Source organism: Eriocheir sinensis, chromosome 3 (genome assembly GCF_024679095.1).
Source record: "Eriocheir sinensis breed Jianghai 21 chromosome 3, ASM2467909v1, whole genome shotgun sequence".
NCBI lineage: Eukaryota > Metazoa > Arthropoda > Malacostraca > Decapoda > Varunidae > Eriocheir > Eriocheir sinensis.
This window is the reverse complement of record NC_066511.1, coordinates 3,933,780-3,961,108: the sequence shown is the minus strand read 5'-3', so window position 1 is coordinate 3,961,108 and position 27,329 is coordinate 3,933,780. Positions and strand designations below refer to the sequence as shown.

The 27,329-nt window shown below is 40.5% G+C and overlaps 1 protein-coding gene across 2 annotated transcripts in view; it reads left to right on the top strand.

The window, feature by feature from the left end:
• Positions 1 to 27,329, top strand: part of LOC127003789 (putative thiamine transporter SLC35F3) — a 209,000-nt gene that overhangs the window by 165,862 nt on the left and 15,809 nt on the right. For both annotated transcript variants that reach the window (XM_050870847.1, XM_050870840.1), the window contains exons 5-8: positions 2,500 to 2,678; positions 23,818 to 23,946; positions 24,668 to 24,857; positions 25,233 to 25,322. In XM_050870847.1, the coding sequence (XP_050726804.1) occupies positions 2,500 to 2,678; positions 23,818 to 23,946; positions 24,668 to 24,857; positions 25,233 to 25,322 (588 nt within the window). The remainder of the gene's footprint in view (positions 1 to 2,499; positions 2,679 to 23,817; positions 23,947 to 24,667; positions 24,858 to 25,232; positions 25,323 to 27,329) is intronic.

The window sequence follows — 27,329 nt, the reverse complement described above, 5'->3', positions numbered from 1 at the left end:
ATTATTCACCTGTTGTTATGCCTTCTTTGTCAAACTCGTATTATTCTATTTAGCCTAATATGCATGCATAGGGCATATATATATATATATATATATATATATATATATATATATATATATATATATATATATATATATATATATATATATATATATAACGAAATCAGCTCTATTAAGTAAAGAATAAATGTGAAGTCTGATAAATAAGTGTGAATAATGAATAAATGTAATTGATATAGGTGAAGAGTCTGTCTTGCTGACATCTGCTAATATAAGAGAACTTTAATTAATACTTCTCACTATTATTTCACCTTTTCCGCCTTTAGGAAATATTTTGCTATCAGCAGATTTGAGGGGTGTATCAGCGAGACACTCCACATTTTTTCATCATATTTATTCTCCACGGTTACTCTTTATATTTATTCTTCACGTTTACTTTTTGTACGATTATTTTTCATATTACTCCTTCATAATTAATCCTCCGCTCAGCTGATGCAATGTTGAAATTTCCCGCCGCTCCGGCATACCAACACTGCCGAATCACGCGCCTTCGTCTTGTCATGACCGTCACCACGCTGGTAGTCGCCGATACCACGAAAACAGCGACTGTGAAAGCGGATCGAGGCGATGGTAATGCCTGTTACCAGGATGGTAGGGCCTTTGGTTAGGGTGCGTACCAGACGACTGTGAAAGCGGCCCTTAATCTCCGTTTATTATTAATACGCAGTTCCCACTTTCTTCAATCGCCTTCATAAGACAGGTTTAAAAAATGTAGGTGTATAAAAGACAATCTAAATATAAGACCCATCGCCGGAGGCCTTGCGTATATATATTTAAAAAAAAATATATATATATATATATATATATATATATATATATATATATATATATATATATATATATATATATATATATATATATATATATATATATATATATATATATATATATATATATATATATATATATATATATATATATATCGCCGGTAGGTTTGCTTGAAGGGCCTGGATGGTGTTCGGCCCCAGCCTGTCATGGCGCAGGAAAGTGTTTATAATGGCGCCATGTAAATCTCTCTCTCTCTCTCTCTCTCTCTCTCTCTCTCTCTCTCTCTCTCTCTCTCTCTCTCTATATATATATATATATATATATATATATATATATATATATATATATATATATATATATATATATAAATAAGGAAGAAGGAAAAACATGTGCAGCAGTTGTAGAGGAAAAGTATCAAGTCTACTTGTCCTGTAGTGATCCTGAACTGGTCCTGTAGCAAGTCAGGCACCAGTGAATCATTGAATCTTAATACTGTATATGTATATGTTTGATTGCAGTTCCTCTTGTTTCTTTGTATTTATGTACTAGTTACTTTAACGTAACAGATCTGATTAAACTATTAGTCCTACTTATGATTTTGATGTGAAAAACTCATCTTGGGTAATATATATTAAACTATGGCTTCATTTAACATTGGCCAATTTTAATACAAGAAAATGGCCTCATAAGACTGAAACAAATAATCAGTGGAAACAAACAAGGATTAATGAAAAAAATAATCATTGAAAAAAATCGATTTAAATAAAAAATCCGGTGTAAATCAAATAAATCGATTTCTTTATAGAAAAAAATCATGATTTTTTTCCAACCCTGATATATATATATATATATATATATATATATATATATATATATATATATATATATATATATATATATATATATATATATATATATATATATATATATATATATATATATATATATTGATCTATGCAGCGGGAATAGGTGAGTCTTCTGTTGGTATAGATTGTGAACAGCGTTTGTATGAAATTAAGTGTTTTTTGGAAACGGTCGGGTTAGGGAATAGAAAAGGAAGATATATCTAATAACGATTAAGAATAAGAAATACTCGTAGACTTGGGCAGGTTATATTATGCGTTAAAACGATCAGAGAGGGACGTCCAAAATAACAGATCGGCCACCCCAAAATTGTAGAACTTAAGGGTTACAAACCACATGGTGGAAACTTGAGTGTTTACCGCAGCAGGATGTATACATTATCATCAGACAAATAAAGATGGAGAACGTTTAGAAAGGCGTCTGTCCTGCAGTGGATGATTTTGACATTGCTTGGTATATAAACGACGTGAAATTACAAAAGCAGGGACGATGTTTTTTAAGATATTATTTTCATATTTCCTTACCATGTTGCAAACTACCACTTCGGGGAGGCTCTCTAGTATGTGTCAAAAAAGAAAGAAACTACCAAAGTGTGTCGTATTCTGCAAAGCACCAGGAACATGTCAGGACTTGATGGTAAGAAGGAGGCTAACAATCTTGAGGATAGTATACAACACCTTACTGTAGTCTAGTTCTTTTTAGGAAATCTAACAAACTTTGAGTTCTTTGGTTTGGGCAGTTACAAAGTCACTGAGTTGTGCTGTTGAACGGCCTTGATTTTACCCTGTAATTTTCTTCCTTTTTCAGGCAAGTTCATGACCCGGTGCTGCCTGTTCTGCCTGCTGTGGGTGGTGACAAACTACATGTACGTCTACTCGCTGCGTATCTTGGACTGCACCGATGTCATGGCCCTATACTCAGCGCACGTGTCCTTTGTGTACCTTCTCTCCTGGGTGATCCTGCACGACCAGTTTGTGGGCGTCAGGGTGAGTAGCAAGGGAGTTTCTGATTATAGCCTGTGTTCATGTTCTCACACGGAAAGCAATTCTTTAAAAAATCTGCTGGCAAGATTAATTGCTTTTGGTGCCATGAAGAAAACCAAATAAATTTGAAAAGAAGGAAATGGAGGAGATTCTATTAGTAATTACATATTCACTTCAGGAACGTAACGTTCTGAAAGATAATTAAAACCAGATGTGTGGTTTGGGGTTGCGTGAAACCCAGTCGACACGCGTCTGTAATACTACAGCGAAATAATGTTGACCTCGACTACATCAGTATTCTTGCATCCCTCAGCGTTGATCATCTCCTTTCTTCCTTATCAGCAATGTGTACTCAATATTTTTGCTTCAGTCTCAGTCAGGCAGGTTTAGTCAGTCAATCTGTTAGTTAATCAGCCAGCCAGTCGATCAGTTAATCAGTGGGTAAATTATTTCTCAGGCTTTGCTTATTTAGTAATCACTGAAGGCACTCAAGTTCAGAATCCCTCAACAGTTACTCTGCAGGACAAGCAAATAAATAAAGCTAAATAAGAATGCCCGTAACACGCTGCACTAATAAAAAAAAGGTAGATAGAGAAATAAGAACATAGGAACATAAGAACGTAAGGAGTCTGCAAGAGGCCGGTTGACCTGTGCAAGGCAGCTCCCGTAAGCCTAACCCCACCTTGCCTCACTATCCATGATTTTTCCAACCTCTTCTGAAATGTATCTGATATTGAAACTCACAACATGATTGCCGAGTCTGGTCCACTCATCTACGACTCTATTGGGAAACCAATTCTTGCCCATTTCTTTGCGGAATCTGAATTTACCTAACTTAAACCCATTGCTACGTGTCTTACCCGGCTCTTTTACCACTAAAAGCCTGTGAAAGCCCATTTATAAACTTCGATCAAGTCTTCTCGTTACCTTCGCCTTTCTACAGAATGCTGATCCAAATGTTTAAGTCTATCCTCTTATGGTAAGTTTCTCACCCTTTGAATCACTTTTGTCATCCTCCTCTGTTAAGATTCTAACATTCTGATATCCATTATATAGTACAGTGAGCAAAACTGACTGCATAATTGAGATGTCTAACTAGTACTAAGTAAAGGTTGAGGATGACTTCAGCGCTTCTGTTGCTTACGCTCCTTGAAATGAAACCCAGTACCTACTCTTTCCGACATTGAATTCTATCTGCTATTTCCCCGCCCAATCATATATATGCTAGTTCATCCTGGAGAACGTTAGCGTCCTCGTCTGATTTAATTACTCTACCGATCTTGTTATCATCTGCGAACTTACTGACACCACTACCATTTCCTGTGTCCAAATTGTTGATATAAATGATAAAAAGCAGTGGACCCAGTATCGACCCATATGTGGCTCCACTCGTAACAGACCCAGTCAGATATTTTACCTTTGGTTTGCACTCAGGGATGCAGGAGTACGTTAGGGAGAGGGGTGAAAGATCCTTCAGAAACGTTGACCAGGCAAGGAGGGAGTGTATGAATACAGAAAGATGGAAACTCTTCTGCCGTGGTCATCCCCTGGTGGGAGCTCCGGAAGGGCAGGATGAGTCAAGCGGAAGAATATACACTAACTTCACACACATATAACTGAATAAACCAACACAGCCCCATACCCACCGGAACAGACCGACATCTTGGATATATATATATATATATATATATATATATATATATATATATATATATATATATATATATATATATATATATATATATATATATATATATATATATATATATATATATATATATATATATATATATATATATATATGTTTGTTTTTTTACGTCTCGGCCTATTGCGCCTGTAGGCTTCTTCCCGGTGGATCCTGGATTCCTGATGGTCGGTCCAAGGCTTCTTCCCGGTGGGGCCTGATGGTCGGCCCAGCCCGTTCTGGCGCAGGCGAGTGTTTAAAGTGGCGCCATCTTCCGTTGACTCATCCTGCCCTCCCGGAGCTCATCTTTAATCCTAGAATCTAGAGTCCGGGTTGATAGGTGGTCTTCTGGACAGCATGTGTTTAGTTTTAAGCCACTCGGCGGCGGCTGAAAAATCCCAGCTTGGTGGCACCGGTCGGGAATTGAACTCGCGTCCTCCTGAACGCGGAGCCGTCTCGCTATCTGTTCAGCCACCGCCTCACAAAAAAAAAGAAATATATATATATATATATATATATATATATATATATAGAGAGAGAGAGAGAGAGAGAGAGAGAGAGAGAGAGAGAGAGAGAGAGAGAGAGAGAGAGAGAGAGAGAGGCGGTGGCTGAGTGGTAGCGTGCTAGGCCTACATTCATCGCCTGATGGACGACGCGAGTTCGAATCCCCACGCTACCACCTCGGACTTTTCAGTCACCGCCGAGTGGCTTAAAACCACCCACATGCTGTCCTGAAGACCACCCATCAACCCGGACTCTAGAGTATACCGTCCAAGTGAATAAAGAACGAGTTTCGGGGGCAGCATGAGCCAAGAGAAGATGGCGCCACTATAGATACTTGCCTGCTCCATGACGGGCTGGGGCCGACTACCATCTACGCCCCTTAAGAGAAGCCTACCGGCGCTGTAGGCGGACACGTAAAAAAAAAAATATATATATATATATATATATATATATATATATATATATATATATATATATATATATATATATTATTTTGCTCTCCTCAACGACCTAGAGCAGTTGGTTCAGCACCCTACACGTATTCCCGACCGTCTTGGAGAGAGGCCCAGCATATAAGACCTCTTCCTTACCTCTAACCCTTCTGCTTACTCTGTCAAACTGTTTTCTCCTTTGGGCTCCTCCGATTACAACCTTTTTTCTGTTTCCTGTCCTATCGCTCCTGTACATCCTCTGGATCCACCGAAGTGCCTGGCATCTTTCTTCAGCTCGGTGGGACGACCTGAGGGTATACCTTTCCGATTTCCCGTGGAATGACTACTCCTTCCAGGATACACACCCCTCTGTATGTGCTCAGCGCATCACAGAGGTGATAGTCTCTGGAATGGAGACATACATTCCACGTACATTTCTACTCCTCATGCTAAAAAGCATTGGTTTAATCACGCTTGTTCTCGTGCTGTCAAAGATAGAGAGGCAGCTCACAAAAGGTACCAGAGCCTTCGCACTCCTGATAACCATGATCTTTTTATTTCAGCCCAGAATCGTGCCAAATCTATTCTTCGACTTGCGAAAACATCTTTCATAAATAGAAAATGCCAAAATCTTGCTTTCTCTAATTTTTACCATGACTTCTGGCACCCAGCCAAAAATATCTCCTCCAATTTCATTTATTAATCTTTCCCTCCTCTCCTTAACTCTGACGGCAGCACCGCCGTCTCATCTATCTCTAAGGCTGAACTCTTTTCTCAAACTTTCTGTAACAAATCCACTCTGGACGATTCTGGGCATATTCCTCCTACTCATCCCCTCTCTGACTCCTTTATGCCTGTTATTAAGATTCTTATGAGTGATGTTTTCTGTTCCCTCTCTGGCCTTAACTCTCAGAAGTCTTGTGGACATGAAGGAGTGCCTCCTATTGTACTTAAAAACTGTGCCTCCGTGCTGACACCCTGCCTGGTCAAACTCTTTCGCCTCTGCCTGTCAACATCTATCTTTCCTTCATGCTGGAAGTATGCCTTCATACAGCCTGTGCCTAAGAAGGGTGACCGATCCAATCCCTCAAACTACCACCCTATAGCTTTATTTCCTGCCGATCTAAAACTTTTGAATCAATTCTTAACCAGAAGATTCAAAACCACCTATCTACTTCTGACCTTCTATCTGATCGCCAGTATGGGTTCCACAAGGGTCGTTCTACAGGCGATCTTTTTGCTCTCTTAACTGACTCCTGGTCATCCTCTCTTAGCCGTTTCGGTGAAACCTTCTCTGTTGCGCTAGACATATCGAAAGCTTTCCATTGAGTCTGGCACAAGTCTTTGCTTTCTCAACTGTCCTCTTTCGGATTCTATCCTTTCTCTGTTACTTTATCTCCAGTTTCTGGCCGTTCTATCTCTGCTGTGGTAGACGGTCACTTCTTCCCCTAAACCTACCAACAGTGGTGTTCCACAAAGGTCTGTCCTATCACCCACTCTCTTGGTGTTATTCAACAATGATCTTCTCTCCATAACAAACTGTCCTATCCACTCATACGCTGATGACTCCACTCTGCATTATTCAACTTCTTTCAACAAAACACCATCTCAACAGGAATTACAAGACTCCAGACTGGAGGCTGCAGAACGCTTAACCTCAGACCTGGCTTTCATTTCCGATTGGGGTAAAAGGAACCTTGTGTCCTTCAATGCCTCAAAAACCCAGTTTCTCCACCTATCAACTCGACACAACCTTCCAAACACCTATCCCCTATTCTTCGACAACACTCAGCTGACACCTTCTTCAACACTAAATATCCTTGGTCTATCCTTAGCTCAAAATCTCAACTGGAAACATCACATCTCTCTTACTAAATCAGCTTCCTCGAGCTTGGGAGTTCTGTATCGTCTCCGCCAGTTCTTCTCCCCCGCACAAATGTTTTCCATAGATATGGGCCTTGTCCGCCCTCGTATGGAGTATGGATCTCACTAGGGGGGGGGGAGGGGGCACTCACACAGCTCTTTTGGACAGAGTGGAGTCTAAGTCTCTACGTCTCATCAGCTCTCCTCCTTTTTCTGACAGTCTTCTACCTCTTAAATTCCGCCGCCATGTTGCTTCTCTTTCTATCTTTTATCGATATTATCATGCTGACTGCTCTTCTGAACTTGCTAAGTGCATGCCTCCCCCCCTCCCACGGCCCCGCGGCACACGGCTTTCTACTCATGCTCATCCCTATAGTATCCAAACCCCTTATGCATGAGTTAACCAGCATCTCCATTCTTTCATCCCCTTCACTGGTAAACTCAGCAACTATCTTCCTTCGTTTTTATTTCCTCTTGCCTATGACTTGACCTCATTCAAGAAGAGTGTATTAAGACACCTTTCCACAAGAAATTGACCTCTCTGTTGGCTACTCTTTACTTTTTTACTTTTGTAGAGGCGGTGAGTAGCGGGCTTTTTTTTTTTCGTACCTTTTTTGTTGCCCGTGAGCCGTATCCTTTGATGTAAAATAAATAAATAAATAAATAAATAAATATATATATATATATATATATATATATATATATATATATATATATATATATATATATATATATATATATATATATATATATATATATATATATATATATATATATATATATATATATATATATATATATATATATATATATATATATATATATATATATATATATATATATATATATATATATATATATATATATATATATATATATATATATATATATATATATATATATATATATATATATATATATATATATACAGTGATGGGCACGGTTCCGCTGATCTGCTAACCGCTAATTAGCGAAGCTAACCTTTTCGCTTGCTGATTAGCGTTTTCGCAAACTTTGGAAAAAGTTAGCGGCCCAATTAGCTGCCGCTAAATGTAGTTCCTCCTCCGCTAAGTTTAAGGTCAAGAAAAAAATTCATACAAGTTTGTTCTTGTCCGTTGTGGGCAGAAACAGCACCAGTTGAGCCACATGGCGCAATAATTCCCGGGCTTCCACTTTGGGGTAAATTACGCCTTAAAATAGGGAAATTGGACAATTATTAGGGAAACTTTTTGGTATTTTAAGGTAATTCATCTTCCATTTTCATCTCTTTGAACTCGGGGTTTAATAACAAGTATTCGTCCACCTGACAAGAAATAAACTTAAGATAATAAACTATAAAAGTGTCAGTTATGGAAAAAAGTAAAAAATGCGTACATATGCGGGAAATCTTGGGAAAAATATACGGATTTAGGATAAACTGGAGGCTTCTTTCTCTTTTCTTGTTGCGTGTTGGGCTCTTTGTTCATTACAGCCGCGACGTTGTCACCGTGTAGTCGCGCGCGCGCGCGTGTGTGTGTGTGTGTGTGTGTGTGTGTGTGTGTGTGTGTGTGTGTGTGTGTAGACGGTGGCTGAGTGGTTAGCGTGCGGGCCTCGCATTCACCGCGTGATGGACGACGCGGGTTCGAATCCGCCGTTACCACCTGAAATTTTTCAGTCACCGCCGACTGGGTCAAGACTACCCACATGCTGTCCTGAAGACCACCCATCAACCCAGACTCTAGAGTAAACCGTCCAAGTGAATCAAGAGCGAGCTACGGGGGGCAGCATGAGCCAAGAAAAGATGCCTGGGCCATGACGGGCTGGGGCCGATTACCATCCATACCCTCAAGAAAGGCTACCGGCGCTATAGACTGACACGTAATATATATATATATATATATATATATATATATATATATATCTATTTATATATATGTATATATATATATATATATATATTTATATATATATATATATATATATATATATCTATATATATATATATGTACACACACACACATATATATATATATATATATATATATATATATATATATATATATATATATATATATATATATATATATATATATTTTTTTTTTACAACAAAGGAGGCAGCTCAAGGGCACACAAAAAAAGAAAACAATAATAAAAAAAAGCCCGCTACTCGCTGCTCCCAAAAAAGAAAGAAAAGAGGCGGCCGAAAGGAAGATCAAACACGGGAGGAGAGGTGTGATGATACCCTCCTCTTGAAAGAGTTCAAGTCGTAGGCAGGAGGAAATACAGATGAAGGAAGATTGTTCCAGAGTTTACCAGCGTGAGGGATGAAAGAGTGAAGATGCTGGTTAACTCTTGCATAAGGGGTTTGTACAGTATAGGGATGAGCATGAGTAGAAAGTCGAGTGCAGCGGGGCCGCGGGAGGGGGGGAGGCATGCAGTTAGCAAGTTCAGAAGAGCAGTCAGCGTGGAAATATCGATAGAAGATAGAAAGAGAGGCAACATTGCGGCGGAATTTAAGAGGTAGAAGACTATCAGTATGAGGAGGAGAGCTGATGAGACGAAGAGCTTTAGCCTCCACTCTGTCCAGAAGAGCTGTGTGAGTGGAGCCCCCCCACACATGAGATGCATACTGCCCCTGTATATGGACAGCAACTGTGCAGGGGAGAAGAACTGGTGGAGACGGTACAGAACGCCCAGCCTCGAGGAAGCTGATTTAGTAAGAGATGAGATATGAAGTTTCCAGTTGAGATTTTGAGTTAAGGATAGACCGAGGATGTTTAGTGTTGAGGAAGGTGATAGCTGGGTGTTGTCAAAGAATAAGGGATAGTTGTTTGGAAGATTGTGTCGAGTGGATAGGTGGAGAAACTGTGTTTTTGAGGCGTTGAAGGACACCAGGTTCTTCTTGCCCCAATCGAAAATAATAGTAAGGTCTGAGGCTAAGCGTTCTGCAGCCTCCAGCCTTGAGTCGTTAAGTTCCTGTAGGGTGGGTCTTCTATTAAAATAAGTTGAGTAATGCAGAGTGGAATCATCGGCGTAGGAATGGATAGGACAGTTCGTTTTGGAAAGAAGATCATCAATGAACAACAGAAAAAGAGTGGGATATAGGACAGAGCCCTGTGGGACACCACTGTTAATAGATTTAGGGGAAGAACAGTGACCGTCTACCACGGCAGAAATAGAACGGTCAGAAAGGAAACTGGAGATAAAGGTCCAGAGAGAAGGATATAAACCATAGGAGGGTAGTTTGGAAAGCAAAGATTTGTGCCAGACCCTATCAAAAGCTTTTGATATGTCCAGCGCAATAGCAAAAGTTTCACCGAAACGGCTAAGAGAGGATGACCAAGAGTCAGTTAAGAAGGCTAGGAGATCACCAGTAGAACGCCCCTTGCGGAACCCATACTGGCGATCAGATAGAAGGTCAGAAGTGGAAAGGTGCTTTTGAATCTTCCGGTTAAGGATTGATTCAAAAGCTTTAGATAGACAAGAAAGTAAAGCTATAGGACGGTAATTTGAGGGATTGGAGCGGTCACCCTTCTTAGGCACAGGCTGTATGAAGGCATACTTCCAGCAAGAAGGAAAGGTAGATGTTGACAGGCAGAGGCGAAAGGGTTTGACCAGGCAGGGTGACAGCACGGAGGCACAGTTTTTAAGGACAATAGGAGGCACTCCATCAGGTCCATAAGCCTTCTGAGGATTGAGGCCAGAGAGGGCATAGAAAACATCATTTGGAAGAATCTTTATAACAGGCATAAAGGAGTCAGAGGGGGGATGAGTAGGAGGAATATGCCCAGAATCGTCCAGAGTGGAGTTTTTAGAAAAAGTTTGAGAGAAGAGTTCAGCCTTAGAGATAGATGAGGCGGCAGTGTTGCCGTCAGGACTGAGGAGTGGAGGGAAAGATGAAGAGGTGAAGTTGGAGGAGATGTTTTTGGCTAGATGCCAGAAGTCACGGGAAGAGTTAGAGGAAGCAAGGTTTTGGCATTTTCTATTAATGAAAGAATTTTTGGTTAGTCGGAGAATAGATTTGGCACTATTTCGGGCAGAAATGTAAAGTTCATAATTAGCATTAGTTTGAAGGCTCTGGTACCTTTTATGAGCTACCTCTCTATCATTGACAGCACGAGAACAAGCGTGATTAAACCAAGGCTTTTTAGCATGAGGAGTAGAGAGAGAACGAGGAATGTATGCCTCCATTCCAGAGACAATCACCTCTGTGATGCGCTGAGCACACACAGAGGGGTCTCTATCCTGGAAGCAATAATCATTCCACGGGAAATCGGAAAAGTACATCCTCAGGTCGTCCCACCGAGCTGAAGCAAAATGTCAGAAGCATCGCCTCTTCGGTGGGTCCAGAGGGTGTACAGGAGCGATAGGACAGGATGCAGAATAAGATTGTGATCGGAGGAGCCCAACGGAGAGAACAGTTTGACAGAATAAGCAGAAGGGTTTGAGGTAAGGAAGAGGTCTAGAATGTTGGGCCGGTCTCCAAGACGGTCGGGAATACGTGTAGGGTGCTGGACCAACTGCTCTAGGTCGGTGAGGATAGCAAAGTTGTAGGCTTGTTAACCAGGATGGTCAGTGAAAGAGGATGAAAGCCAAAGCTGGTGGTGAACATTGAAATCTCCTAGGATGGAGATTTCAGCGAAGGGAGAGTGGGTCAAGATGTGCTCCACTTTAGAATTCAAATAGTCAAAGAATTTTACATAGTTGGTAGAGTTAGGTGAGAGATAAACAGCACAGATGTATTTAGTAATAGAATGACAATGAGGTCTTAGCCAGATGGTGGAAAATTCAGAAGAGTCAAGGTCGTGGGCATGAGAGCAAGTGATGTCGTTGCGCACGTAGGGGCAACATCCAGCTTTGGATTGAAATTTAGGATAGAGATAGTAGGAGGGAACAGAGTAGAGATTGCTGTCAGCAGCCTCAGAAACCTGTGTTTCGGTAAGGAAGAGAAGGTGAGGTTTAGAGGAGGAGAGATGATGTTCCACAGAATGAAAATTAGAGCGAAGACCACGAATGTTGCAGAAATTGAGAAGAAAGAGGTTCGAGGAGTTATCAAGACACCTCTCGGGTCGGCAGCCAGAAGGGGAGTCCTCCCTGGGGGAATTTGTGGTCCCCCCCCCCAGGCGGGGACTCCGAGGCTTGGTGTAGGTGCGCCATTTTGAAATTTTAATTTTGGGAAAAGGTGTATATGTTGTGTGAATGTAGTGTGGTGTGGATAAAGAGAGGATCTGTCTTTAGAGAGCATGCTGAACTACTCTCCGGTGTTGGTGAGACAATAGGGAAACGGTTAGTGAGGACATGGGAAGGGTCTTTGGAGGGCTTCAGCTCCTTCTCACCTCCCATATATACCTCACTGGAGTGGCTTGCGCCTGTTCGGTAGGTGTCTTCCTACCTACTCCAGCCATATATATATATATATATATATATATATATATATATATATATATATATATATATAAACACACACACACACACACACACACACACAGAGATATATATATATATATATATATATATATATATATATATATATATATATATATATATATATATATATATATATATATATATATATATATATACACACACACTCATCACGTTTTTTATTATCACCACAAGGAAGAACAGACAAGTTCTTTAAAGCTCACTTCACCTTGTTACAGGTTTTGGAAGTAGTTACTATGCAGGTACCTGTGTCATAGAAACCTTAATAATTTCAAATACTACCACTAAAAAATGTGCAGCTCTAACCCCGATAACAATGATTAAATCTTCAACATTAGTTATTTTTAAACTACATGACACTCATAACAGATATCTTATTTGTTGTTAGAAAAGGATAAAAAGGATGTTAAAAATAATATTGATAAAAGTTTCATACTAAGAAAAGATTAAGAGAAGCAGAAGTTGTTGTATATTAGATGAACTTAGTGTTAAATGCATTTTCCATAAAGAGTTGTTCATAAATGGGACAAGTTAAGCATCTATTTTTTTTTTTTTTTTTTTTTTTTTACGTTGCTGCCTATTGCGCCGGTAGGCATCTTCCCGATGGGGCCTGATGGTCGGCCCAAGGCTTCTTCCAGGTGGGGCCTGATGGTCGGCCCAGCCCGTTCTGGCGCAGGCGAGTGTTTATAGTGGCGCCATCTTGCATTGGCTGATGCTGCCCCCCGGAACTCGTTCTTGATTCGCTTGGACGGCTTCCTCTAGAGTCCGGGTTGATGGGTGGTCTTCAGGACACCATGTGGGTAGTTTTAAACCACTCGGCGGTGACTGAAAAATCCGAGGTGGTAGCGTGGGGATTCGAACCCGCGTCGTCCATCACGCTGTGAATGTGGGCCCACTACGCTACCAGTTCAGCCACCGCCTACCCTAATGCAATTATAATTTAAAATTTCAAAGGGTAAGTAAAGGGACTTAGGGAATGAGTTAAGGGAAGCTAAGAAAGCCCCCTGTGCAACCCGACTGGCTTCTTATATTCTTTTATCTGTCCTTCTCTACCCTTGATAATATTAACCATTTTCTGAAATCATCCCTTCGCCTCACCTCACATCAGTTAATTTTGTAGTTTATCAGCTCTCCCCGTATCACGAGGGTTACTTCTTATCGTGCTTATATAAGAGAGATAAATATTTGGCCTTGACTTATTCTACCCCACGTGGAGACTGGTTGAGTGAATTGGTGTGAACAGAGGTTCTTGAGAACGCAAACACTTCGTTTTAATATTTCAAGTATTGTTTATGGTTGCATTATGGTGACCATCAGAAGGAAATGTCAGTCAGTCAAGTAGAATATAGGAAGAAATTGATACTTTTTATGGTGGTGATTGAAAAAAAACATACTTAATAACCACGAAGTAAATTGCCTCAGGAAGCCTCTCCTCGTGTAAGAGTAGTTCAGTATAATTAGCCCCACTTTAGACAAAATTGCAAACGCATTCTTCATTGTTGATATCCGGGCTGGCGCCGTCACTGCTACCACTTGCACCACCACACTCAACAACAACAAAACCAAAACCAACAGAAACAAAACCAAAACCAAAAACAATGCAAGCAAATATAAAAGCAACAGCATCAATACAACAGGGGAGGCGGTGGGCGAGTGGCCTGTGCGTGGGCGTGGTGAGCCCGTACCTAGTGTGAACTAGGTTCGAGTCCCCATCGAAACACGCTGATTTTTCAAGTCATCGCTGAGTGGCGGAAGATTACCCACATGCTGTCCGGATCTTCAAGCAAGCTTAACTTCAGCGACTACGGTTAAGAGGAGCACCGGTGTGTAGGGGGCAGCATTGTGCCAAGCAAGAGTCATACATCACGCCAGCCACTATAAATAAAATTAGCCTGCGTCACTAACGGGCTGGGATCGTCCTTAAGGCCCCTCATGGTAGCCTACCGGCGCCACAGGTAGCACACAACAAAAATCAGCAACTGCAATAGTAACAGCAACTACAAAAATAACATCAACAACAACTGTGAGGGAGTAGGTAGGAAGACACCTACCGAAACGGGCGTAAGCCACTCATAGTGCGATATATATACGGGAAGCGAGGGAGTTCTGCAAGCCTATCAAAGCCACTTCCCATATTCTCACTTTCCGTTTCTCTATTGTCTCACCAACACCAGAATAGTTCATCATGCTATATAAAAGGACAAATTATTTTACTCTCCACACCACACTACATACACGCAACACACACCGTTTGCTCAAATAATAAAAATAAAAATATAACGGCTCTAGAAATTAGTCTCCGAATCCCCATCTAGGGCGGACCAGTATTGTTCCCAGATCGGACTCGACTTTTAACTCCAGACCCGAGAGGTGTATTCATAACTTTCAGCTTTTTCTTTATCATCATCTGCAACATTCCAGGTCTTTGCTCTAATGTCCATTATGTGAAACACCATCTCTTCTCCTTTAGTCCTCACCTCTCTCTAACTGAAACCCAGATCTCTGAGGCTGTTGACAGTCTGCTCTGTACCATCCTACTACCTCTATCCTAACTTTCAATCCATAGCTGGATGTTGCGTCTTCGTACGCAACATCACTTGCTCTCGTGACCACGACCTTGATTCTTCAGAATTTTCCACCATCTGGCTAAGACTTGATTGTCATTCTATTACTAAAGACATCTATGCTGTTATCTCTCACCTAACTCTACCAACTATGTAAAATTCTTAGACTATTTGAACTCTAAAAGTGGAGCAAGCAAGCAAGCTTACCGGCGCCATAGGCGGAAACGGAAAAAAAGAAAAGAAACATGATCGCTACATTTTCGCCCGGAATCGTGCCAGATTTATTCTTCGACTTACTAAAACTTCTTTCATCCATAGAAAATACCACAACTTTGCTTCCTCTAATTCTTTCAGAGATTTCTGGCACCTAACCAAAAATATCTAACAATTTTACTTCTTCATCTTTCCCACCTCTCCTTTGTCCTGATGGCAACACCGCTGACACTTCCGTCTTCTAAGGCTGAACTCTTCTCTCAAACGTCAAATTTCAAAATTCCACTCTGGACGACTGAAGGCATATTCCTCCCACTCATCCCCTCTCTGAACCCATTATGCCTGTAGTTAAAATTCTTAAGAATAATGTTTTCTGTGCCCTCTCCGGCCTCAAACCTCAGAAGTCTTATGGACCTGGTGGTTCATAGAGTCTTAGACTGTGGCTCATTGTAGCTGGTTCAGGTTTTACATGCTTAGTCTAACAGTATAAAACCATTGAACAATCCTATAACTTCCATCCACATTATTTATGTAATTCTCAATACCAGTCTCGCTTCACTGGTGATAACACGTTTGGTTCCAGTTAGTGATGTTATGATGATTAACACTTAAATACGTATGTCTTACGTTAATGAATTTTCTAGAGGCAACACAAATGGCAACAAGCTTTCATCTTCCTTATCGAATGGATCCACACTTGCCTCATCATTCGGACGGTGTCCACTGTCTGGCCTGCCTTTGATTTTTCCTTATTCTCCGTTACCGTAAGGGCTTCAGTACGTGTAATAAAGATCATCATAAAACTAATAGCAAAACCTAAGCTGACTTGAACATAGAAGAGGAATTAAACAAATCCGAACGTATAAGACACAGATACCAACAGGAAATATTTCGCAGTTAAACACAGAAAACAGTCAAGGAAACAGTAAAGTGTTCATTTTCACGTTCGACTCGTGCAGTTGACGTGCCACCTGCTCCCCCTCGCTGCCCACCCCTCTCAGCTCCCCTTTAAAGGTTTAGCATAGGTCGCGCCTCATCACCTCGCCAACGCCTCGTCACCACCAGGATAGTTCCTCCCTTCCCTTGATTCGCCCATTACACAACTTCCAACTGCTCCCCTAACTTACCTCGCCCACTACAAAACCTTCACATTCTCTTATTACTTACCTCTCCTCCTGAGTCATACCTCGTTCACTGCACTCTGACACAAATATGAAGTCCGTTTGTGGGGCCCAAAACTTCTCCACAGCCCTGCCACTCATCCCCGATACATCACTCACATGTCAGCTATTTACTATTTGACTTTGTGTTTTAAATATTCTGTATACATTAAGTAAGGCAATATAGTGCTATGAATGTGTCGCATTTTAATATAATAGCAATGAATTGTATGAATTCCATAACAAGTGACAACGTTGCTCTCCGACGTTGTCAGCGATCAAGAACACCATGCCACTTCTCCCTGATCTCCACCCGTGATGGCAGCTACTCCAACTCGCTCTCGTGTGCTCCACAGACGGGAGAAAGAACGTATTTACAATGTGACAAAGGCGGAGGCTTCAACTGTCCTTATTCCGATAATTAAGGTCCGGTTTGGCAGCTTTGTAGCCAGTGGATTCCCTGACCGGGCTCCGCCCAAACGGACTCCATAGCTGAGTCTGCCTATAGGTATGGTAGGTTCTACATATTTTTCACATCATGCGCGAGGAGGTAGTGTGCGAGAATGTCTGAAAATCAATGTTCTGTTTTAAGAAAATTTTACGCCCACTTTCCGGCATTTCATTTACGTCAGTTTTTATAAAGTATAGAGGTTGGATGTTCTCGATGGTGTTTCTCCTCTACTGTTAGTTTTTTTTTTCTTTTCTTTTTTCTTCTTTTTAGGGTGTTGGGGGAATGGGGAGTAGTCATGACTTCACCCATACTCCTCGGCAAGAGAGACAATCACGTCGTTGTCATCGTCGTCATCATCGTCGTTATTGTTGTTGTTGTTGTTGTTGTTGTTGTTGTTATTGTTGTTGTTGTCTTTTCATCTTCCACCAACATCACCTCCCCTCCCCCCCCCCCTCATTGTCAGACATATTTCGCTGCTCTTTACCACCACACTCATCACCACTCTCACCACCACCTCCTTCCCCCTTCTTTCTCCAGGTCACCAGAATAAGATCGGGCTGCACATCCCAAACACACCGGGGAGCATTATTCTGAACTGTATACTGGCTCGGCCCCTGACCCTCAACCAGCCAATCAACAGTCAGATGTGTCAGCCAAACCGAGCCAGTCACGACGCAAGAAGGGCTTGGACAATGACGTCATAAACAGTTTCTGTGTAACAAATATATGTAATTAATATATTGTTGCCTTATTATTAACAACAGTGTTTGAGTACCAATAGTCCATTAAAGCCCCAAATACACTGCCGAATTTTGGCCAGGAACTTGACGCCGAATCAGTTCGTGAAAAAATTCGGCGACCGGTTCGCCGACATGACCAATATTCTTATAGTTCGTGACCATTCGGCGACATGTCGGCGAATGCTCAAGACAATTCGGGGACAATTCGGAGACATGTCGCCGACTACTCGGCGTCCATGTCGCCGAGCTCAAAATCTGAAATTTTAACGTTTTTTTTTTGTCGCGGAATAACTGGCGACAAGTCTCCGAATTGTCTTCGCATGTCCCCGAAGTGTCGGCGACATGTCGGGGACAATTCTCCGACAGTGCCAAGATTTCTGACAGCTGATCATCTGATGCCCATGTGGCATATAAAAGTACGGGAATCCGCGCTTACCTCATGGACTACTACAACACCCGGGGAGCAGTGGCCTGGCAGGACAAAATTGTGGGCGAGTAAATACCATGTGTGGTAATATGTAGATAGTTTGTGTAATAAAATATATAAATGTGACTTGTTTTTGTTTTGCTCTCCTACAAATATTTTAGAATGAATGAATGTTTACGTAATATCAGTAAAAAAAACAGTAACTGAAAGAAGAAATAAATCTAAATAACTGAAAATGAAACAAAGGTTAAATAATGGCAGAATAATGATATTAAGAAATAAATAAAGTAATAAATAGTGAATTAGTTATGAAATAAATGAAAATGTTAGTTCCATACCTATTTTATATATTCATGATTCTTCTTGTTTTTCATATTTTCTTGTTTACTATTTATTATTGAAGTATTATTTTATTCCGTGTATATATAAATAAATATATATATATATATATATATATATATATATTTATATATATATATATTTATATATATATATATATATATATATATATATAAATATATATATATATAAATATATATATATATATATATATATATATATATATATATATATATATATATATATATATATATATATATATATATATATATATATATATATATATATATATATATATATATATATATATATATATATATATATATATAGAGAGAGAGAGAGAGAGAGAGAGAGAGAGAGAGAGATAATACATAAATAGATAGATAGATAGATAGATAGATAGATAGATAGATCCCCGTGTACACCTCCCACCGCGACCCGTTTGCCGTGTCGTGATTAATTCGCCGAATATTCGGGGACATGTCCCCGAATAGTCTTGGCCATTCGGCGACATGTCGGAGACATGTCCCCGAATAATCGGTGACATGTCGGCGACAAATTTGCCAATAAAATTTAAATTTCAACGGTCAAAATTCGGCGACAATTCGCCGAACACCGCGAATCGGACGCCGAATTGTCTGCGACATGTCGGCGACAATATGGCGTCCATTTTGCATTCGTGCACATTCGGCGAACGGCCGCGAATTTTTCATGCAACATGAAACTTTCGTGGCGGTCGTGACCAACTGTCAAAAGTCGTGTGGTGGACGCAGACATGTCCCCGAACGACCAAGAACAGGCAAGAAAGATGCCGAACTTGTTCGCGACACAGGATGACTTGCATATTCGCGCACATTCGTGAGCCAAAATTCGGCAGTGTATTTGGGGCTTAAGGAGTAGTTGAAAACTACTCTTTAATGCATTTTCTTAAGCTTGAAGCCAAAGACACCTCTGTTAAAATGATGATGAAGGATGCAAAGTTGCCATGTACACTCGGACACAATAATAGTGTAACCTCCAGGTTGGGCACGAAAGTTATGCATCTTCGGACCCCCCCACACCCCCAACCCACCACTCCACCAATAGTTTTTTTCTTCCATGCCGATTTTTTCTAGAATTATTAAACTGCTGTAAAAAGAAACAATGCCACCTGACAAAGAAAATTTTCCTAAAGAAGATATCAACATATTTTAGGTAATTAAGTTAGAAAGGGAGATAGGCAAGCTTTTATACAAAATTGTAAGCGATGTGGCTTCGTAGCGCAAAAGCACATACAGCCTAATATTACCATTTATTAAGTTTGTATAAAAACTTGTTTACCTCCCTTTCTTTCTAACGTATCGATAATCTGTTGACACTATCATATTCAGGAGAATTTTCTTGATCAACTGGCACTGTTTGTTTTTATAGTAGCTTAATAATTCTATAGAAAATCAGCATGGAATAAAGAGTGGTATAAACCTTTATAACCCGTCTTTGAATTCAACTCGCATTACACCTTTTATTTTTAGTGAGTGCGAGTTGTTTTCAACACAGTCATAATCTGCAATCTTTCTCCTGTCCAATAATGAAAAAAGGCAAGTAGGTATTACGCGACATGAGTTGACTACGAAGGATAAAAGCAAAACTTGTAGTGTGGCGAGGTCTGTCTCCATGACCACGTCTCTCTCTCTCTCTCTCTCTCTCTCTCTCTCTCTCTCTCTCTCTCTCTCTCTCTCTCTCTCTCTCTCTTGCTGCATGAGACATTCCAGTCTATATTAAAGTCATATATGCTACTATGCTCATAACCAAATTAAATGTCAATGTAGAGCTGTTGACCAAAATCATTGCATTGCATGCCAAATACTACTGCATTAAATACCTCACAGCAAAAGTGGTACATGGCAACTTTGCATCCTTCATCACCATTTTTTGACAGAGATGTCTTTGGCTTTAAGCTTAAGAAAATGATTTAAAAAGTAGTTTTCAACTACTCCTTTATGGACTATTGCTACTCACACACTGGTGTTAAAAATAAGGCAAGAATATATTGATTTCATAGATTTGTTACATAAAAACTGTTTATGACGTCATTGTCCCAGCCCTCCCTGTGTTGTGACTGGCTCGGTCTGGCTGACACATCTGACTGTTGATTGGATGCTTGTGGGTATGGGGCCGAGCCAGTATACAGTTCAGAATAATGCCTCCGGGGAAATTAATTCGTTGGTGGCTCAATGTCTCCCCAGCATACGGTGATCCCTGGCGCTATGGATCAGCTGTGACATTAACATCTTCATCATCATCATCAGACATTATTACTTATGACTCTACACAGTACGGATTTTAGGTCGTGTAAGTCTATTTTTTGGGTCGCCACTTTTTCACAAATAAATTCCTAACTAATATAAACTAACATAACTTAATCTGAATATCTGACGACTTTATAGTATGTACTGTCAAGAGGCTTTGAAATGATTAGTGATGAGAGCGCTTTCAAGACAGCAGGGTCGTAGAAAGGAATGTTTCAAGACATTTTTTTTATCATGTTCTCTCCTATATACTTATTTCAGGTTCTTTTTTTATCCTAGTTTGCTTTGCCATTTGTCTGTTTCTTTTGTAATAAGTCATCTTTTTGCCTTACTCTAACCCCATTAATATTTTCCTTATAAATCATGTAAATGAATACAATTATTGTAAAACAAACTTACTGGAATATCAACTATATGTTCGATCGAGGCTTGCACCTGAAGTCTTGGCGGCATTTGTCACGCTTCTCCTTGCTGGCTGGCTTGTTCTCTGGATCACATGTAGGTAGACTGTTACTCATACATGCTCTGGTTGTACATGTTTCTATACTTTTTACTAAGCTCAGCTCCTATGCAAAATAGATAATTTTGCTTGGTGCCATTAGACACAGCAGAGATACTTGTAATTAAAAAAAAAAAAAAAAAAACTCCGAAATGATTATACCAATTTTACATACCATTGCCATTATCAGCAGCTTGAACCAATACTAAACTAAATCATTTCAATTAGTGAAGAAATGCCTTTTTGACACGACAGGATAATCAGATTATAGATAAACCGCGATGTAAGCGGAACACTGAATCATTTCGAAGAGCATGTCGCGTTCCCCGGAGAGCGTCTGACGTGGCACATTGACCGCTGCTTATTGGTCTTGGTGTTAAACGTATGTTTACTTAGATCCCCGTAACGAACACAATATACCTCAGACGTCTCATTTTTCATTCCTCGCATGTTGTCTTTATTATACTTTCATTCATCAAGAACCTACTGGAATTATGTATGTTAAGGGTTAAGTCAAGTGTGTGTGATGCAGAAATTTCTCATGATTTTGTTTTCCCTTGACCTGCCTCCAAAACGTTAAAAATAATAGTTGCCAGAATTTATTATAATTGTTGTCAACGAGTAACTGTGATGACGGTTAACTGTACAAGCAAACTTATTTCCCCTGGATATATTCCCCTTCTAGACATTTCCTGCTCCAGACACTTTCCTCTTCGGATCCAAATTCACTCATCACAAATTTCCGAGCCATATAACATAACAAACTTTAAAAGAAACCGAGTCACACTGCATTAGTTACAAATTTCATCAGTGTTTCGTTACCATAGCTCAGTGCTGTTGAATATATACAGGGGAAGTATGACCAAAGGGGAAAATATCCAGAAGGGAATGCGTCCAGGAGGAAATCTGTCAAGGGGAAATGGCAGGGAGTGATATCTCCAGATGTGAATATGACCAGAGGAAATCTGTTATAAGGGAGTAGTGCCAGGAGGAAAGCTGTCAGGGGGTAAGATAACAAAGGGAAAATGTCAAAGGGTTAATCCCAAGACGGCAGTATGTCCAGAAAAGGAGAGGGGGAGATATCACGGGAGCAATGGCCATAGGGGAAATGTCAGGAGGGGGCAATATCAGGGATGAAATGTCACAAAAAAGGAGGAGAAATGTCTAAAGAGGAATATGAGAGTCCGTCCTCCTGACATTTCCCCTTTGGCCATTGTTCCTGTGATATCTCCCCTCCTCCTTTTCTGGACATATTGCCGTCTTGGGATTAACCCTTTGACATTTTCCCTTTGTTAGCTTACCCCCTGACAGCTTTCCTCCTGGCACTACTCCCTTACAACAGATTTCCTCTGGTCATATTCACATCTGGAGATAATCACTCCCTGCCATTTCTCCTTGACAGATTTCCTCCTGGACGCATTCCCTTCTAAATATTTTCTTCTTTGGTCATACTTCCCCTGTATATATTCAACAGCACTGAGCTATGGTAACGAACTGATGAAATTTGTGACTAATTCAGTGTGACTCGGTTTCTCTCAAGTTTATGTTATGTTATATGGCTAGGAAATTTATGAGTGAATTTGGATCCGAAGAAGGAAGTGTCTGGAGCAGGAAATGTCTAGAAGGGGAAAATATCCAGGGGGAATAAGTTTGCTTGTACAGTTAACCGTCATCACAGTTACCCGTTGACAACAATTATAATAAATTCTGGTAACTATTATTATTAACGTATTGGAGGCAGGTCAAGGGAAAACAAAATCATGAGAAATGCCCGCATCACACACTTGAATTAACCCTTAACATACATAATTTCAGTAGGTTCTTGATGAATAAAAGAATAATAAAGACATCATGCGAGGAATGAAAAATGAGACGTCTGAGGTATGTTAAGTGTTCGTTACGGGGATCTAAGTAAACATACATTTAACACCAAGACCAATAAGCAGCGGTCAAGGTGCCACGTCAGACGCTCTCCGGGGGACGCGACATGTTCTTAGAAATGATTCAGTGTTTCGCTTACATCACGGTTTATCTAAAATCTGATTATCCTGTCGTGTTGAAAAGGCATTTTTTTATTAGTTGAAATGATTTAGTTTAGTACTGATTCAAGCTGCTGATAATGTCAATGGTATGTAAAGGTGGTATAAACATTTCGGAGTAATTTTTTAACTTACATTCATCATAATCCCTTTATTTTCTTGTTTCATCGAGTTTTGACAAATATATGTGCGTTCTGCAATCTCTGCTGAGTCTAATGGCACCACCACCACCAACAACAACAACAACAACAACAACAAACAAAAAAAAAAACGCACGTGCCACAAAGCAAGAGGGAGAACTTAGAAAAATCTAAGCAACATTTATTACAAAAGATACGTAAGTTGGGTCTCAAAGCATTTCAGGCAGCTTCAGTAAATACTTTGGACTTAACTTTAGAAGGTACCGCGAGTAGAAGTGATCGTACTTGTTCACTGTATACGCGTCATACAGAGAATGTATACTGCATAAAGGTTGCATGGTGCAGAGAAGTAACTGTGCCTGTTCCCTCCTCGCAGATCGTGGCGGTGATCCTGTGCAACACGGGCATCGCCCTACTCGCCTACATGGACGGCATTACGCGCACCAAGACACTGGGCGGCGTGGTGCTGGCTGCTGCCTCCGCCGCTGGATCGGCCGTCTACAAGGTGAACACTCGCCTCTCTATCTAAATGAGGATGGACTCTCATTTTCCCATTTGGACATTTTTCCTCCCTTTTTGTGACATTTCATCCCTGTTATTGCCCCCTCCTGACAATTCCCCTATGGCCATTGCTCCCGTGATATTTTCCCCACCTTTTCTGGACGCATTGCCGTTTTGGGATTAACCCTTTGATATTTTCCCTTTATTATCTTACCCCCTGACAGCTTTCCTCCTGACACTACTCCCTTACAACAGATTTCCTCTGGTCATATTCACATCTGGAGATATCACTCCCTGCCATTTTCCCTTGACAGATTTCCTCCTGGACGCATTCCCTTCTGGATATTTTCTCCTTTGGACATACTTCCCCTGTATATATTCAACAGCACTGAGCTATGGTAACGAAACACTGATGAAATTTGTAAATAATTCAGTGTGACTCGGTTTCTCTTAAGTTTATATTATGTTATATGGCTTGGAAATTTATATGATGAGTGAATTTGGATCCGAAGAGGGAAGTGTCTGGAGCAGGAAATGTCTAGAAGGGGAAAATGTCCAGGGGGAATAAGTTGGGAAAAAAAACTGGGGTGTGGATAGGTCAAGAAAGGGAAATGTCCTAAATTCGACTGACTGTTAATACTATGTCTACGTCGTCGCCTCTAACGTGTACTTGTTGAAACAGATTCATTTGATGTACCATCCTTAGAGTGAATTTCGCCCCCCAGGTGCTCTTCAAGAAGGTGATAGGAGAGGCAAGCTTCGGCCAGGTGAGTCTAATCTTCACGGTGATAGCGCTCCTCAACACCATCCTGCTGAGCCCCATCGTGGCTGCCTTTTACTTCAGCGGGTACGAGGTCGTGGTGTGGAGTCACCTGCCGTGGCCCAACCTGCTTATCGCTGCTGCCCTGTCACTAGGTGAGGAAACCACTGTACCGACGCCGGTTGATAAAGCCAGTGACAACCATAAAGATTTTTTTTTTTCCGTGTACTACAAAATTGTTCAGTTACTTCTAACCTCGATCAGCCATTAATGGAACTTAAATATAATACATATATTAAAACACTTTGAACACTTAATATTTTAACTTCAGCCATTACTAGGCCACTACTGGACAAAGATCTTTCCAAAAATGTTCACCTCTTTATCTCTACAAAGATTCTGAATTCTTCTTTCTACCTATCTGCTCTTATTTCTGCAATCTTTTTGTTACCATTCTGTTACTCTTGAATCTAATAGTGATTATTCAACGTAATTGTGGCTATTAGGCAGTTATTCTCTTTCTCCTACAGCTGCCAACCTGCTGGGTAATTTTGGCGTTGCCTTTACCTTCGAAATCTTCATTACCCTAGGATTGGTACTGGCCATACCTGTGTCAGCGGGTAAGTGTTCCTTCAAGGCTCTTTCTAATATTATTATGATATTCCTGTATTTAAACTACAGGGGCGGGCAACCTCCGGCCTGCGGGCCATATTCGGCCTATGAAGGCCTAGCGTCCGGCTCCCCACCCTGCTAGGCATTAAAATTGCAATCCGGCCCGCGAAACCCCAGAAAAAAATACCAAACAGCATCTGCTGACAAATACTGTTTGGTAAGCCTGTGTCGGTACTCTCAAACGCTTCCATCTCTCACATCAACTATTTCCAAAGATCAAAAAGGAAATCAATCGGGCTCTAATGAGTGTTTCTTTAGGTTCATGGTGCAGAAGGGTCACACTACCACCAGGGTCATTAAAATACCCCTGGAAATCCCCACAACTCCTACGAAAGCCTTGTCAAATATGTGTGCTAGGGCGCCGATCTGTTTAAGAATAAGGCGGCTGGGCTCCTCACCTCACTCTGCGAGAGTTGCCAGGCCTGTCCTTTTAATGGGTCTATGCTGTCTCGTGTGTGTGACCTGCAGCAGGAGATTACCACTTTCTTCCGTCAGAAAAATCTTCCCCACGCTGATCACTTTGACCCGTGCAATGACTCACTCACCTGTGCCTATTCATGGACTTCACTGCGCATCTGAACGCCCTCGATTCGAAGTTACAAGTCAGAGACATTCTCCTGACAGACATGCACGCACACATCAATGCCTTCAAGGTTGAGGTTTAGAGGTGCTCAGTTGTCTGATGTTAAGTTTGCGTATTTGTCTTGCCTTGCTGCATCTACTGTTGTGAGCTGCTCTTCTCCAAAATGAAGGACACGAAGTCACGACTTTCCTCCCAACTTTCGGACCTCCACCTCAATGACATTATTATTATTATTATTTATTTTACATCCCCGCCTATAACGCCGGTAGGCTTTCTTCAGGGGTCAGATGGTCGGGCCAAGCCCGTCGTGGCGCAGGCAATTTTTTTTATAGTGGCGCCAGTTATGCTTGGCTCATGCTGGCCTCCGGAACTCATTTTTGATTCACTGGACGGTTTCTTCTAAAGTCCGGGTTGATGTATGGTCTTCTGGACAGCATGTGGGTAATCTTAGGCCACTCGCCGGTGATTGAAAAATCCCAGGTGGTAGCGTGGGGATTCGAATCGACGTTGTCCATGGCGTGTTAAATGTGAACCCAGCACGCTAACCACTCAGCCACCGCCTACCCAAATTATTGTGTTGTCTGCCTCATCCGCCGAATCGGACATTGAAATACTACTTCATGGCAAGCAGCACCAGTTGCCTCATTGAAATGTATGTTTTCCACTTTTCACTTTTTTTACTTTGAGGTTCTCGTTTCTTACTCCGACCCGCGGCCTCCTCCCGAAAGTCTCATCTGGCCCTCCCGTCGAAAAAGTTGCCCGCCCTTGATTTAATGTAGAGATAAGATTAAAATATCCGGCTTCGGTTGATCTGAAATTTGCAATTTCCCTGAGGTTCCTGGATAATATACATTTTTTAAGTATGTTTTAAAGTTAAATAAAATAGTTCAAATTATGTCTCCTAAACGATGTATACATATACAGTATCCTTTTGAGTTATCATCCTTCAATAATAGGATTAGCATATCAATATTGCAAATGTGTACGAATCTAGATTTAATTTTGAAACATTCTCTTTAACCGAAGCCATTTTTGTATTGTCGACATTTTTAAACCTGCATGTTGCTTGTGAAGGGGAATTAAAAAGAGGAGACAAGTATTATCAGCAAAATCCACAGCCGTCTTGGATACACCCTTGTTGGACATTTCTGTAGTGTTATGTATATAAGAAATTTGAGACTTAGGTATGTGAAAACCTGTATGGAAGACAACTAAGATTATGGAAGATCCCGTTTATATATATATATATATATATATATATATATATATATATATATATATATATATATATATATATATATATATATATATATATATATATATATATATATATATATATATATATATATATATATATATATATATATATATA